Source organism: Tupaia chinensis, unplaced genomic scaffold (genome assembly GCF_000334495.1).
Source record: "Tupaia chinensis unplaced genomic scaffold, TupChi_1.0 Scaffold000100_1, whole genome shotgun sequence".
Classification (NCBI taxonomy): Eukaryota; Metazoa; Chordata; class Mammalia; order Scandentia; family Tupaiidae; genus Tupaia; species Tupaia belangeri.
In genome coordinates, this window is record NW_006159564.1 from 918,812 (window position 1) to 931,914 (window position 13,103).

General features: G+C 41.1%; 1 protein-coding gene across 5 annotated transcripts in view; it reads left to right on the forward strand.

Annotated features, from left to right (window-relative positions):
* CMSS1 (cms1 ribosomal small subunit homolog) overlaps positions 1-10,753 on the forward strand; it is a 430,734-nt gene extending 419,981 nt beyond the window's left edge. For all 5 annotated transcript variants that reach the window (XM_014585947.1, XM_006143547.2, XM_006143548.2 and 2 more), the window contains 2 exons: positions 8,514-8,602; positions 10,454-10,753. In XM_014585947.1, the coding sequence (XP_014441433.1) occupies positions 8,514-8,602; positions 10,454-10,537 (173 nt within the window). In that variant the 3' untranslated portion in view covers positions 10,538-10,753. The remainder of the gene's footprint in view (positions 1-8,513; positions 8,603-10,453) is intronic.
* The last annotated feature ends 2,350 nt before the right edge of the window (positions 10,754-13,103 follow it).

Genomic DNA, 13,103 nt, shown 5'->3' on the forward strand with positions numbered 1-13,103 from the left:
TGAGATGAAGGAGAGATTTCTGTGGTGGCCTGAATCTGCAGAGAACAGCTTTTAACTAAAAAATATGAGGAAGATTAAAATAGGGAGAGTCAATCAAAGCATTCATGAATATAAACAGCTCAACCGGAAAATGACAGGGAAATACATATGGTATAGCAAAAGGAGAAGATGAAGAAGAGATACAATATTGAGGTCAAGGAGCCGGCAGGTGGCATGGTGGTTAAAGGTGCTGGACTCCCACATGGGTGACTGCGGTTCAAGTCCTGGACCTGGTGGCTTGCTTTCTCACTTTCCCTTTCTCTCTTTCTCTCTCTGATCAAAACTGGAAAGTAATAATAATAAATAAAGTTTAAACAAAGTTAAATGAAATCGATCTAAAAAAAAAAGTCCTTACAGACTCAGACCTCCAGAATCAAATCCCAGGTCCAACAGTTTAAGGGTTCCATGCCCTTTGCAAGTTACTTAACCTTTCTAAGCTTGTTTTGTTATTCAGAAACTATTTAGCCTGTTTCTGAATGACAGTAATAGTGATAGTACTTACCTTGAGGATCCTTAAGCAAATAAAATGCCAATAAAGAGCTCAGCACAATGACTGTTACACTCTAAACACTCAACAAATAATAGTTGTTATTTTTTCTTTTCTTTTTTTTTTCTGAGGTTTTTGCTATAGGGCATGTGTGCTTGCCAGAAAGACAGACAGAGAGAGAGAGAAAGTGAGAAATCACCCCCCAGGGGGGATGGTCATGCTGCAATCCCTTCTCCTCTATTCTCCTCTTGGGATCTTGGGCACGCACACACACGCACCTGGCGTGAGTTTAAGCCACCAGGTCCGAGACTCAGACCGCAGTCTGCTATATGGGAGTTCAGCAACATAGCCATTATGCTAACTGCTAATCCCTGGATTTTTTGTTTTATGGAGATAAGAAGGCATTGAAAGTTAAGGTACAAATGAGACACTGACAAAGTCATTCTACGAATCTTGGATTTGGCAGAGATTGGGCATCAGGAGAGGCCAGACATGGACTTCCAGGTTGGTCCCTACTTTCCTAAAACTTTCAGCTGAAGATCCTCATTTCTTATTCCTGTTGAAGAATCCCAATGGGTTGTTTTTTGTTGTTACTGGGTTTTTTTGTTTGTTTGTTTGTTTGTTTAATATCACTAGACCCACCCAACCCCCACAATCCAACAGGGCCATTCTTTGTAATATAGAAAAGGATGAGACCAGCCTGTGATGTGGTAGTTAAGGTGGGTGGATCCTGTTGCAGAATAGTTTCAGTGATATCCAGATTCTTGGTGTTTCATACAAAGAATTGAATAAAATACACCAAGAGCAAAAGCAGAGGATAGTTTATTAAGTAAAAGCGAAAGTACACTCCTAAGAGGTAAGAGCAGCCAGAGCAGAGAAAGAGTGGTTCAAGGGAGTTACATTCCATGATATTTACACTTTTTAAATCTAGGTCATGTCAATTGTCCATTGACTGGGCCCATCGATTCATCTCATTGGCTTAATCAGCTAGACCTCCTCCACTGGGAATCTCCTGACTACATTACCTTGGGAGGGGAATCTCTACCCTGTTCAGTTTTTCTTATCCAGTCATATAGGTAATGTTCCAGCCCCCATACTTCCATTTGCTAGCTTTCTTTTTGTCTCACTCCCACATTGCTGACTGCATAGTTCTAGCCACAGACCTGGCAACTTGAAAATCGCTCAGGGTGACTGGGTTTTACTAAAAGCCTAAGAAGAAAAGCCTAAGAAGAAAATGGAAGAGAATGGCTAGCCAAATGATTATCAGCCTTGGAGGATGACTTCTCACTTTTCCTCTCTGTTTATCTATATGTCTTTCTCCCTCTGGTGAATGTTCATGCCCATAGCAAAAAAAAAAAAAATAGAGAAAAGAAGAGAGACAAAATGAAACTGAAACTGCCCAAGCTGTTCCAATTATATTTCTATAGTTGTAAGAACTCAATATGAGGGTTTATTTCGAGTGGAAAAATCATTTAAGGAGCTGTTATTTTTTTAATAATATTAATGAACATAATTTTTCCTTCTGCTTCTGATTGGATAAATGGCTTAATATTCATTAACCACAAGTGTTAGAGTACATTACAAAGTATTAAAAGAGTTCATTCCCAGTACTCCAGGAACTGAAAAGCTAACAAAGTGAGGCCAATGGCACGTAACTCATTTTATGTAGCTGTTTATGACTTAGCAAGAATTTTATATGTTTGATATAAAGGAGCATTTCCAGACATTGAAAGATATCCCATGACACTGGGATCTGCAGGATTATAGATAGAATTGTGTTGTTTTCATTAAGTAATGAAGGGGATTTTCTGTGCAAGTCTTTGAAAAAATACAGAAATGTACAGAGAAGAAATTAAGTTATTTTAGAGGTAATCTTTTTCCTTAATGAATATATGTCTTTTCAATCTTTTAAAAATTACTCATTATATTTATAAAGTAGACCTCGTATTACTGGGTTGGCAATAATACATCTTAGAGCTTTATCACCTATTTTTTTCACTTAATATAGCTCATAAGGACTTTCCTCATCATGAAATAACCTTAATATTTTTTTTCTTTTTTTGGAGAGGTTTTTGCCATAGAGCACATGTGCTCGCCAGACAGACAGAGAGAGACAGACAGACAGAAAGAGAGAAATCACCCCCAGGGGGGATGATCACGCCACAATCCCTTCTCCATTCTCCTCTTGGGATCTTGGGCACACATGCACACGTGCCCGGCGTGAATTTTAAGCCACCGGGTCCAGGACTTGAACCGTGGTCAACTACATGGGAGTCCAGCCACATAGCCATTACACATGCTGGTCCCATAACCTTAATATTTTTATAATTGCTACCTAAAGTTATACTGATTTTTCACAGCTGTATTTTGGAGGATATTTAATTTTTTAGTTTTAATTTTTATAAAGCAAAAGTTACAGAATATTTTTTATTTTTAATTTTTTAATTTAATTTATTTTATACATTCAATCACTGTATATCACCACAACTTGTGAAATAAATTTTTCCAGCATAATACACTACACACCAATTCAGTAAAAGATATTATCATACATGTTATCAGATAATCCTCCCTTTCTGTGTCCCTTTAATTTCTTGCCTCTCTGTTTTTCTCCTTGATTCCCTTCTTCTCACCATTCTCTACCTCTCACCCTCCTCCCACACTGTCTCCAGTGTCCACAATATTTCGCATGCATATATAATTCTCCAATCTTTCAGTTTCTGCCATACAGTACAGACATTTGGTATATAGTAAGTGGAGGCATACAATGTCTCTTTTTCAGAGTCTGGCTTTCTTCACTCAGCAGTAAATCTTTTATATTTGTCCACTTTCTATCAAATGCCAGGGTCTTATTGTTTTCTATGGCTGAGTGGTATTCCATAGTGTATATGTGCCATACTTTTTCAATCCATTCATCTGTTCATGGACATTTAGATTGGTTTCGTGTCTTAGCAATTGTCAATAATGCCACAATAAATGTGGGTTGCAAGTGCTTTTCCAACTGAACATTTTTCCTATCTTTTGTGTAGGTACCCAGGAGTGTAGGTACCCAGGAGTGGAATTGCTGGATCACATGGTAGTTCTACTTGTAGGTCTTTGAGGAACTCAACATTTATTCCACAGTGGTAGGATTTAATTTACATTCCCAACAACAGTGTAAGAAAATTCCCCTTTCACCACAGCATCACCAGCATTTATCATTACTTATTTTTTAATCTTAGCCAGTTTGTCTCGGGTTAGGTGGTTTCTCATTGTGGCTTTGATTTGCATCTCTCTTATGATAAGGGACGTTGAACACTTTTACATATTCTTTTTAGCTCTTCATTTGTCTTCATTAGAGAGATGTCAGTACAGCTCATTTGCCCATCTTGAGCATTTGTTGATCATTGTTTTCTGAGTAAGCCACTTGAGTTCCCTGTATATACTAGTTATCAGCCCCTTGTCTGAGGCATAGTTTGCAAATATGTGCTCCCATTCTGAAGATTGCCAGTTCACTCTAACTATTGTCTCTTTTGCTAAGCAGAAGCTTTTTAACCTGATGTAATCCCATTTCTCTATTTTGGTGGTTATTGCCTATGCTTTAAGCATCTTAATTTAAGAAGTTTTTGCCTGTTCTGATGTCTCCAAGAGTTTCCCCTGTGTTATGCACTAGCAGTTTTTCAGTTTGAGGTCTTAGGTTTAGATCTTTCTTCCATTTTGAGTTGATTTTTGTTAACAGTCAGAGATAGGGGTCCAGGTTCATCTTTCTGCAAGTGGATACCCAGTTTTTCCAGCACAATTTGCTAAAGGGATTTTCTTTTCTCCACTCCATTGACTGGTACCCTTTGTCAAAAATCAGTTGGCTGTATGTTTGGGGATTTATTTCTAGATTTACTATTCTGTTCCACTGATCCACAGGCCCATTTTTGTGCCAATACTATGCTGTTTTAATTATCACAGTTTTGTAGTATATTTTGGGGTCAAGGAGTGAAATGCCTCATACTCTTCTTGTGCAGTTTTCTTTCAGCAATACAGGGTCTTTTATAATTCCAGATGAATTCCGTGATCATTTTTCTAACTCTGAGAAGGATATCTCTGGTAATTGGATTGGGGTTGTGCTAAACTTGTAGATTAATTTGGGTAGAATTCACATTTTGATTGTATTCATTCTTCCAAACCAGGAATATGAGATATTCTTACACTTTTTTGTGTCATTTTCAATTTCTGTTTTTAGTTTTTTATAGTTTTCCTTGTAGAGGTCTTTGACTTCTTTGGTTAGGTTGATTCCTTTGTTTGTTTCTTTAAGTTTGGGAAATTTACTGAAGATATTTTATGGAATAGATCTTCTATGCCCTTATCTGATTTTTTTACCTCCTTGAATACCTATTATTCAAATATTTGAATGTTTTATAGTGTCTAGTATTTTTTTTTCATTATTTTTGGTGGTTTTATCTAAGTAAAAGGTTTTGTCCTCCAGTTCAGAGATTCTGTCTTCTGCATGGTCCACTCTACTATTAATACTTTCCAAGGAGGTCTTGATTTCCTGTATTACTGTCTTCATCTCTAGAAGTTCGGATTGATTTTTTTATGGTGTCTATCTCCTTCAAATCATGGAAAGATTTTCTCATCTCTCTCACCATGAAATATTCTGAACTGTATTTCTGATATTCCTGTAAATTCTTTTGTGTTGTCCATGGCTAAAGAGTTGCTCTGTTCCATTGAAGGAAAGGTATTTCCTTGTTTTCCCATAATTTTTATGCCTCTGAACTGGTTTCTAGTCATCTGATGGATTATACACTGCTTTCTGCTTTTCTAGTGTCAATTCTGTAGTGTCGGGGGGAAGAAGAGCTCTACTTCTCAGATGAGTTCTTAGTAGATGGCCTTTTCTTCCAGTCAGAAAAGTGTGTATGTAGCCGCCTTAGATGTTGATTCCTTTCCCAGTCTCCTGAGAACAGGTGCACTTGGGGATAGCCTGAAGATTTTTAGATGGAAGAGGGAAAAGGAATCCACCTTGTAGTTCAGAAAACTGAAAGTCTCAAAATATTCCTGGGTGGGCAGAAGGCCGCTAGAGGTCTGAGGCAGTCTTACAACCTCAGTTGTCCTCAGTGGCTGTTCCTCCTCATTCCAGAAAGGTTGTACCTAGAGCCAGCCATGTGACCTGGTTGTTAAGGGAGCCAGGTCCTACATAGCCTACCAAGCAGTTCGAATCCTGACCCCAGAAGCTTGAAAAACATGCTGTGTATATGCATGTGCATGCCCAAAATTCCAACAAGATAGGGAATAGAGAAGAAAAAATGCAACATAATCACACCTCATTGAAGGACGTTTTCTCTCCCTCTCTCTTTCTCTCTCTGATGAGTATACATGTCCACTGGTTTAAAAAAAAAAAAAGAAAATCAGAAAGGATCTACCTGTTTGCTCAGCCATTAAAAGTCCAGTTTGGGGTTTTTTTTTATTTTATTTATTTTTTAAATTTACATTTAATCATTATACATCTTTACAGTGTACAACATGGTTTTTTCCAGCATAAATACAGTGCATATTAGTCAAGTCAAAGACATTAACGTATACATTACCATCAGCATAGAACTTCATTTTTGTCTATTAAATGTGTTGTTTTTTCCCTGATCCCTTCCCTTCCACCCCCATTTCCTGTCCCCAAATTACTCCCACATTATCCCTAGTATCTACAGTTGCCCTCCCTGCAGTTAGAACTTCCGATCTTTCATTTCTGCCATAGAGTGCAGTCATTCAGTATACATTGAGCAGGGACATACCTCTTTCATAGTCTTGCTTTACTTAGTATTAAAATCTTCCACATTTATCCACTTTCTATCAAATGTCAGGGTTTTATTTTTTATGGCTTAGTGTACATCATGTACATATCCATATGTACATGTCCCACATTTTTCCAATCCACTCTTCTGTTCTTGGACATTTGAGTTGATTCCATGTCCTACCAATTATAAATGATACTGCAATAAATGGATTTGCAAATGTTTCTCTGGCTGAGGATTTTCCTATCCTTTGGATAGATACCTAAAAGTGGAATTACTGGGTTGTATGTCAGTTCTATTTAAAGGTTTCTCCACAATGATTATACTAATCTACATTCCCACCAACAGAGCAAGAGGGTTCCTTTTTCACCACAGCCTTGCCAGCACTTATCATTCTGGTTTTTTTTTAACTTTGCCATTCTGATTGGGGTTATCTCATTGTGGTTTTGGTTTGTATTTCCTTTATGAAAAGAGTTGTTGAGCATGTCTTCATGTACTTTTTGTATGTCTATCTTGGAGAGTTGTTTTTTCAACTCATCTCTTACCTGGGCATAGTTTACAAATATGTTCTCCCACTCTGAGGGTTGTCTCCTCCCTCTAATTATTGTTTTGGGTTTTTTTAGCTTGTTTGTTTGTTTTTGTTTTTGTTTGCTATGCAGAAGCTTTTTGGCCTAATGTAGTCCAACTTGTCTATTGCTCAGACTATTGTCTGTGCTTTAGGGGCCTACTTTAAGAAGTCTTTGTTGGGACCAGCAGTTAGCGTAATGGCTATGTCACTGGACTCCCACGTAGTCGATCGCAGTTCAAGTCCCAGACCCAGTGGCTTGAACTCATGTCGGGGGCATGTGCAAGCGTGCCCAAGATCCCAAGAGGAGAATGGAGGAGAAGGGATTGCAGCGTGGCCAACCCCCCTGGGGGAGGGGGTGATTTCTCGCTTTCTGTCTCTCTCTGTCTTTCTGGCAAGTGCACATGCCCTATAGCAAAAACTTCTCCAAAAAAAAAAGGAAAAGAAAAAAAGTCTTTGCCTACTCCACTCTCTCCAAGAGTTTTACTCCCAGTAGTTTTATATTGGGTTGTTGGAAAAGTCTTGATGCATTTTGCATAGGAAAACATACTAAAGTACATCATGGCTTTTCCAACAACCCAATAATTTGAGGTTTTATGTTTAGATCCTTGATCCATTTTGAGTTGATTTTTGTTAATGGTGAGAAATAGGGGTCCAGTTTCATTCCTCTACAGGTGGATATCAAGTTTCCCCAGCACCATTTGCTAAAAGAGATTTTCTTTTCCACATTGGACTGTCTTAGGTCCTTTGTGAAAGATCAATTGGCTGTATGTTTTTGGGGAAAGTCAGTTATTTTTAAGGGAAGCCTCTTAACACATGCTCTTACCCAGTTTACTATTTTTAAGTTTGCAGAAAGTTTTAAATAGGAGTTATTTTAATTAATAAGCATTAAAAGATGTTTGGCACAAGGGAAAAATATTGATAAACACGGGGGAAACCTGAGGGGAGGTGCTACAGGTAATGGTAGGGTCCTGGTACTTTTTCCACATGTGACATGTCACACCTGAGAGGAGTGAAAACTGACTGTGTGCACTGCTCAGAAACCAGAGGACTGGACAGTCCCTGAGATCCCTTCAGCCCCCACATTCCATATTATCTTCTAGCTAAACAGAAAAACAGAGAGAATGGAGTCCCTTAAGAGCTTTACCAGCTTCAACAAAGGACAGCTAACTCTGAATAGAGACCAGTCATCCTAACTACCTTTTTTTTTTTTTTTTTTTTTTTTGCCTAAAAGGACCACCAGCCCTGTCAGCCTCCTTCTCTCCACCCCTGTCCTCAAAGTCATGCAGACTCTGTTGGACTCTACTCCCCGTAGGGCCACTAGCCCAAACTATAGTGTGCAGTTTTATCAAATCTGTCAGGTTTGAGACTCCACTCTCTGGGACTTTGTGAAGAGGAGGCTTGGCCAGCACATGAGTATTTGACAAACTTAGCAAGAACAGTTTCTTTGCTTGCCTCTAAAGCAGTGATAAAGTTATGAGCAGAGCAGATCTCAGAGCGCTGCATTTGTTTTCCATTAGGCAAGGGCAGCACTAAGCATGCAGAGATTAGTTGCCAGAGGAGAGGACAGCAAATGAAGCAAAAAGCAACCAGGAGAATAAAGAAGCATTTTAATGAGCTTATGTCATGAAGTCTTTACTGCAGCAACTCTCTCTGTCTCTTTCAGGTGGCCTTAATTTGAACCCCTTAAAATTTCTGGTTTTCGACTGGAACTGGAGAGATCAGAAGTTGAGGAGAATGATGGACATTCCCGAGGTACTATGTAATCAGCAATTGCCTTTAATCATTTTTTTTTTCAATTTGAACTTGAGTTCAAACACAGTAATAAAGTCTTTGACATAGAGAGCCAGCGCATTCTGGCTTTTGAAGTGATGTCTATGTTTTAACTCTGAGGTAACTACAGTTACAAAGGCCACTTCATCCCCTTACACACAAGCATATTTTTGGCTGTTTTGTAGGAATTAGTTTCGTTGATCACTAAATGGCAGTGGCCTCTACCCCACTAGGAACCACATCTATATACTTTACCTTTGAGACACAAGAAGCTTCATCCTAAGGTCTTAGCATGTTTCCTTTCTTTATAGACAATTCTCTTTGCCTGTGTGTGTGTGTGTGTGTGTGTGTGTTTGCCCTTTTGCCAGAGTGGAAGGAGAGGAAGAAACTTGCCTCATTGGTCACATCTCCACATCCCCCAAAACCCACGTACTTAATATAGAAAGATATTTTGGTTCCATGGAGTAAGGAAACCTGGTGTCTCACTGGATTAGAATTAAATGATTGAATGTTTTTGTGGGCGCAGCATTCGTTATCATCATAATATGAAAAATTGATTGTGCCACCCACCGTGCTATCCTAGGATGAATTTTTCAATCTAGCTTGATACATCGAAGTAGTTGTCAGATACAGAAGGGTTTGCACAGTAATAAACATAGCTGCCAGTCACCAACCGGGAGCAAATCATGGCAGTAACTATTGAAGAGGCTTGAAATGAATGAATTTGCAACATAAAACTACTATGTCTCCAGATAACTAAACCTGGTTATAATCAATCGGTGAATTATAGCAGATATTAGATTAAATTATAGCAGATATTAGATTAGATTAGTTTCCTACACACACACACACACACACACACACAGAGTCATATACTCTGCCAGCTGAATAGAGTAGGTTTAATAAATTTGAGGTCAGGCTTATGAACCCATATTTGATTATTTCAGTTATAGCATTAAATCTGACTAATCCATTAGTTTTCTAATTGTAATTAGAAAGTGTCCCAAAAAAAACTATCACTCAGTTATTTTTATTATGTCAATGTAATTTTTTTTTTCTTTTGGAGAGGTTTTTGCTATAGGGCGGGTGCCCTCGCCAGACAGAGAGAGACAGAGAGCAAGAAATCACACCCCAGGGGGGATGGCCACACCGCAATCCCCTCTCCTCCCTTCTCCTCTTGGGATCTTGGGCACATACGCACACACACCCAGTGTGAGTTTAAGCCACCAGGTCTGGGACTCGAACCACAGTCAACTACATGGGAGTCCAGCGACACAGCCATTACGCTAACTGCTGGTCCCTGTCAATGTAATTATTCAAAGTTATCTTAAGGTAGTAAAGTTCTATATTGATAATAGTCTGGGTTACAGAAAGCAAATTTTTGGAGTCTTTTTTTTTTCCCCTTAAATTTTGCCAGAGTGCATGCACTTACCAGAGACAGAGAGGAAACATGAGAAAGCCCCTCTCCCCCAATGGGGAATGGTCACGGCACAATCCCTTCTCCTCCATTTCACCCTACTGTTGGAATTTTGGAAATGCATGCACATGCATCCACATGTTTCTGAAACCACTGGGCCCAGGTCCAAACCATATAGTCAGCCATGTGGAATCCAGCTTCCTTAACCAGCACTCTACAAGCTAGCCTTGGAGTCCTTTAACCGCCTTTGGATGGCATGGCAAGTTCATTTTGAATAGGTCAAACTAAAGGGTATGTTTCAGCTGTGAATCAATATGTGTTAGGACTTTTGCCTTCTCTGATTCTGGCCATAGCAGCTGCGTCAATACTGAGGATCTTAACCTTTACTTTCTTTTTTTTTCTTTTCTTTCATTTAGATAAGAAAGGAAGTTTTTGAACTTCTGGAAATGGGAGTACTCGGTCTATGCAAGTCAGAATCTTTGAAGCTGGGCCTTTACTAAGCCTGGGTCCTAATGAAGATTCCAGTGTTCACAGTGAAATGTGCTTCTTGTTCAGTGACTCTGACACATTACAAGCATCAGTAAATGTCACCTCTTATTTTATTATGTTAACTGCATCACCAGGAAGATCACTGGGAATGCTGGATGGGGATTCTCTGGTGGACATGAATCTGTCTTTTTGCTGACTCCCTTGTATAATAAAGTATCACCAGCTTATGTGTGCTTGATCTTCGTTGAGCAGACAAGCTTTTGGTTTGTTTGGTTTGTTTACCAAATGGCCTGCAAAGTGACTGCAGAAGGGAAAAAACAGCTGAGCCACTTTAGAAGCAGTTCTATGAGCCTCAGTCACATCAGCTGCAAAATGGGAATGCTACCTCGCAAGATCGTGGAGGATTCCACGGGGAGATGCATGTGGAGCGACATGTGAACTGTGCAACATGGGCCCAGTGTGAAGGGTGGCAGGGCAGGGGTGGGAAGAGCTGTGAGTGTAGCGGCCCTTCGTAAACATAAAAGACAATAGTATACCTATGGCTCTCTTCCTCATTTCCTTTTTTTTTTTTTTTTTTTGAAGAGGTTTTTGCTATAGGGCGCGTGCGCTCCCCAGACAGAGAGAGACAGAGAGACAGAAAGCGAGAAATCACCCCCCAGGGGGGATGGCCACACCGCAATCCCTTCTCCTCCGTTCTCCTCTCAGGATCTTGGGCACACACGCACACATGCCCGGTGTGAGTTTTAAGCCACCGGGTCCAGGACACGAACCGTGGTTGACTATGTGGGAGTCCAGCGACATAGCCATTATGCTAACTGCTGGTCCAGCCTCATTTCCTTTTTTAAAAAAACTTTTTTATTTCAAAATAATTTCAAACCTACAGAAAAGCTACAAAAGTAATAGTATAGAGCATTCCCATAGCCTCTCCCTTACTTCTTCCAATGTTGATATCTTGTATCATGGTGATATAGTTATCAAAACTAAGAAGCCAAGGGAACCAGCGGTTAGCGTAATGGCTATGTCGCTGGATTCTCACATAGTCGACCGCGGTTCGCGTCCCAGACCCGGTGGCTTGGAACTCACGCCAGGCGCGTGTGCGTGCGTGCCCAGGATCCCGAGAGGAGAATGGAGGAGAAGGGATTGCGGCGCGACCATCCCCCCTGGGGGGTGCTTTCTCGCTTTCTGTCTCTCTGTCTGGCGAGCTCACGCGCCCTATAGCGAAAATCTCTCCAAAAAAAAAAAAAAAAAACTAAGAAGCCAACATTGGTACAGTCAACTAAGCAGCAGGCTTTGTTAATTTCTCATTTTCCCACTGATGTCCCTTTTCTCTTCCAGGATCCAGTGCTGAATCCCCCACTGCACTCAGTCATCACGGCCCTTTAGTCTCAGATCACTGGCAGTTCCTCAGTCTTTCCTGGTCTTAAACCTTCCCACTGCAAAGGGTGTTTGCACTACCACTCAGAAAGGTCCTGGCCAGGCTCACCCAGCTCAGGTTTGCCTTTTGCAGCTAAACTGAGGAATATGTAAAGAGAAACAACATTTTAGGTCCTGTACCCACCTCTGGGACTCAGGAGGATTGGTGTTGGGGAGCCACAGGAGCTGCTCAGCTGACTAGGCCCTGTCTTTGGGACAAGTCAGCCATGCTGGCTGGGTCTGGGAGCCTTCCTCCCCAAGTCATCTGGCGGCAGACAGGAAATGGGTACCCAGAGCCCCATTTCTAGGGCTCAACGGCCCCCTTCTGAGCCACTTGGGGAACAAGTAGGGAGGTCTGCCCAGTGGCTGGCTAGAGGTGGGGTAGCTGGTGTTGTGGATGCTGAGAATAGTGAAGTGAGGCTGGTGCTCCTCTCCCCTGGTGCAACGCAAATGAGGCGTCTCCAAAGGACTTTTACAGCTGACAGCTGGTGAGGGCACTCAGGGCTCCCTGGCCTTGGCAGAGCTGCAGTTACTGAACTGTGAGGCCAGAGTCTGCAAGTCCTCTCCTGACCTGATCTGGATGTAGCCCTTGGATTCCCAAGCTTCCTTCTCCATCCAGGAGATCTCCATCAGATCTGCCGCCAGGGTGAAGCATGCTGTCATTGGCTGTGCTTAACCCAGCAGGTGCGAGCAGCAGACTCTGGCCCTTTTCCCTTGCAGGTTTGCATCCCTGGCTGCCTTTGCCGCTGGCGGCCTACTCAGCCTTGGGGATGGATTGTGGTAATGCAGCCTGTTAAACTGTGACCCTTGAACTTCTTCCACTCCCGGCTCCTGAGCCACTACCTTCACTCCTGCCTGCGGCCGGCCTTTCTACTTCCAAAGAGGACATACTTACCGGGATCCTGACTAAAGCCCAATGTCAAGGGAAAAGAAAAAATGAGCCAACACAGAATGAAAATTCATTCAAGCTAGAGCTAAACTGAATCCCAGTGGTTTCATCCCTTTAACCCTAACAAGGGAGACACAGGTGGCCATCGGTAAGAAGGGTGAGACTTGTTCCTCCATCTGGATGTATCTGTTATTTTCTCATGGTTCGGTTGAAGTTCCACATTTCTTGGCCTGAGTACAAAAGTGATATGCCCTTCCTGGTGCAGCGCAGGAATG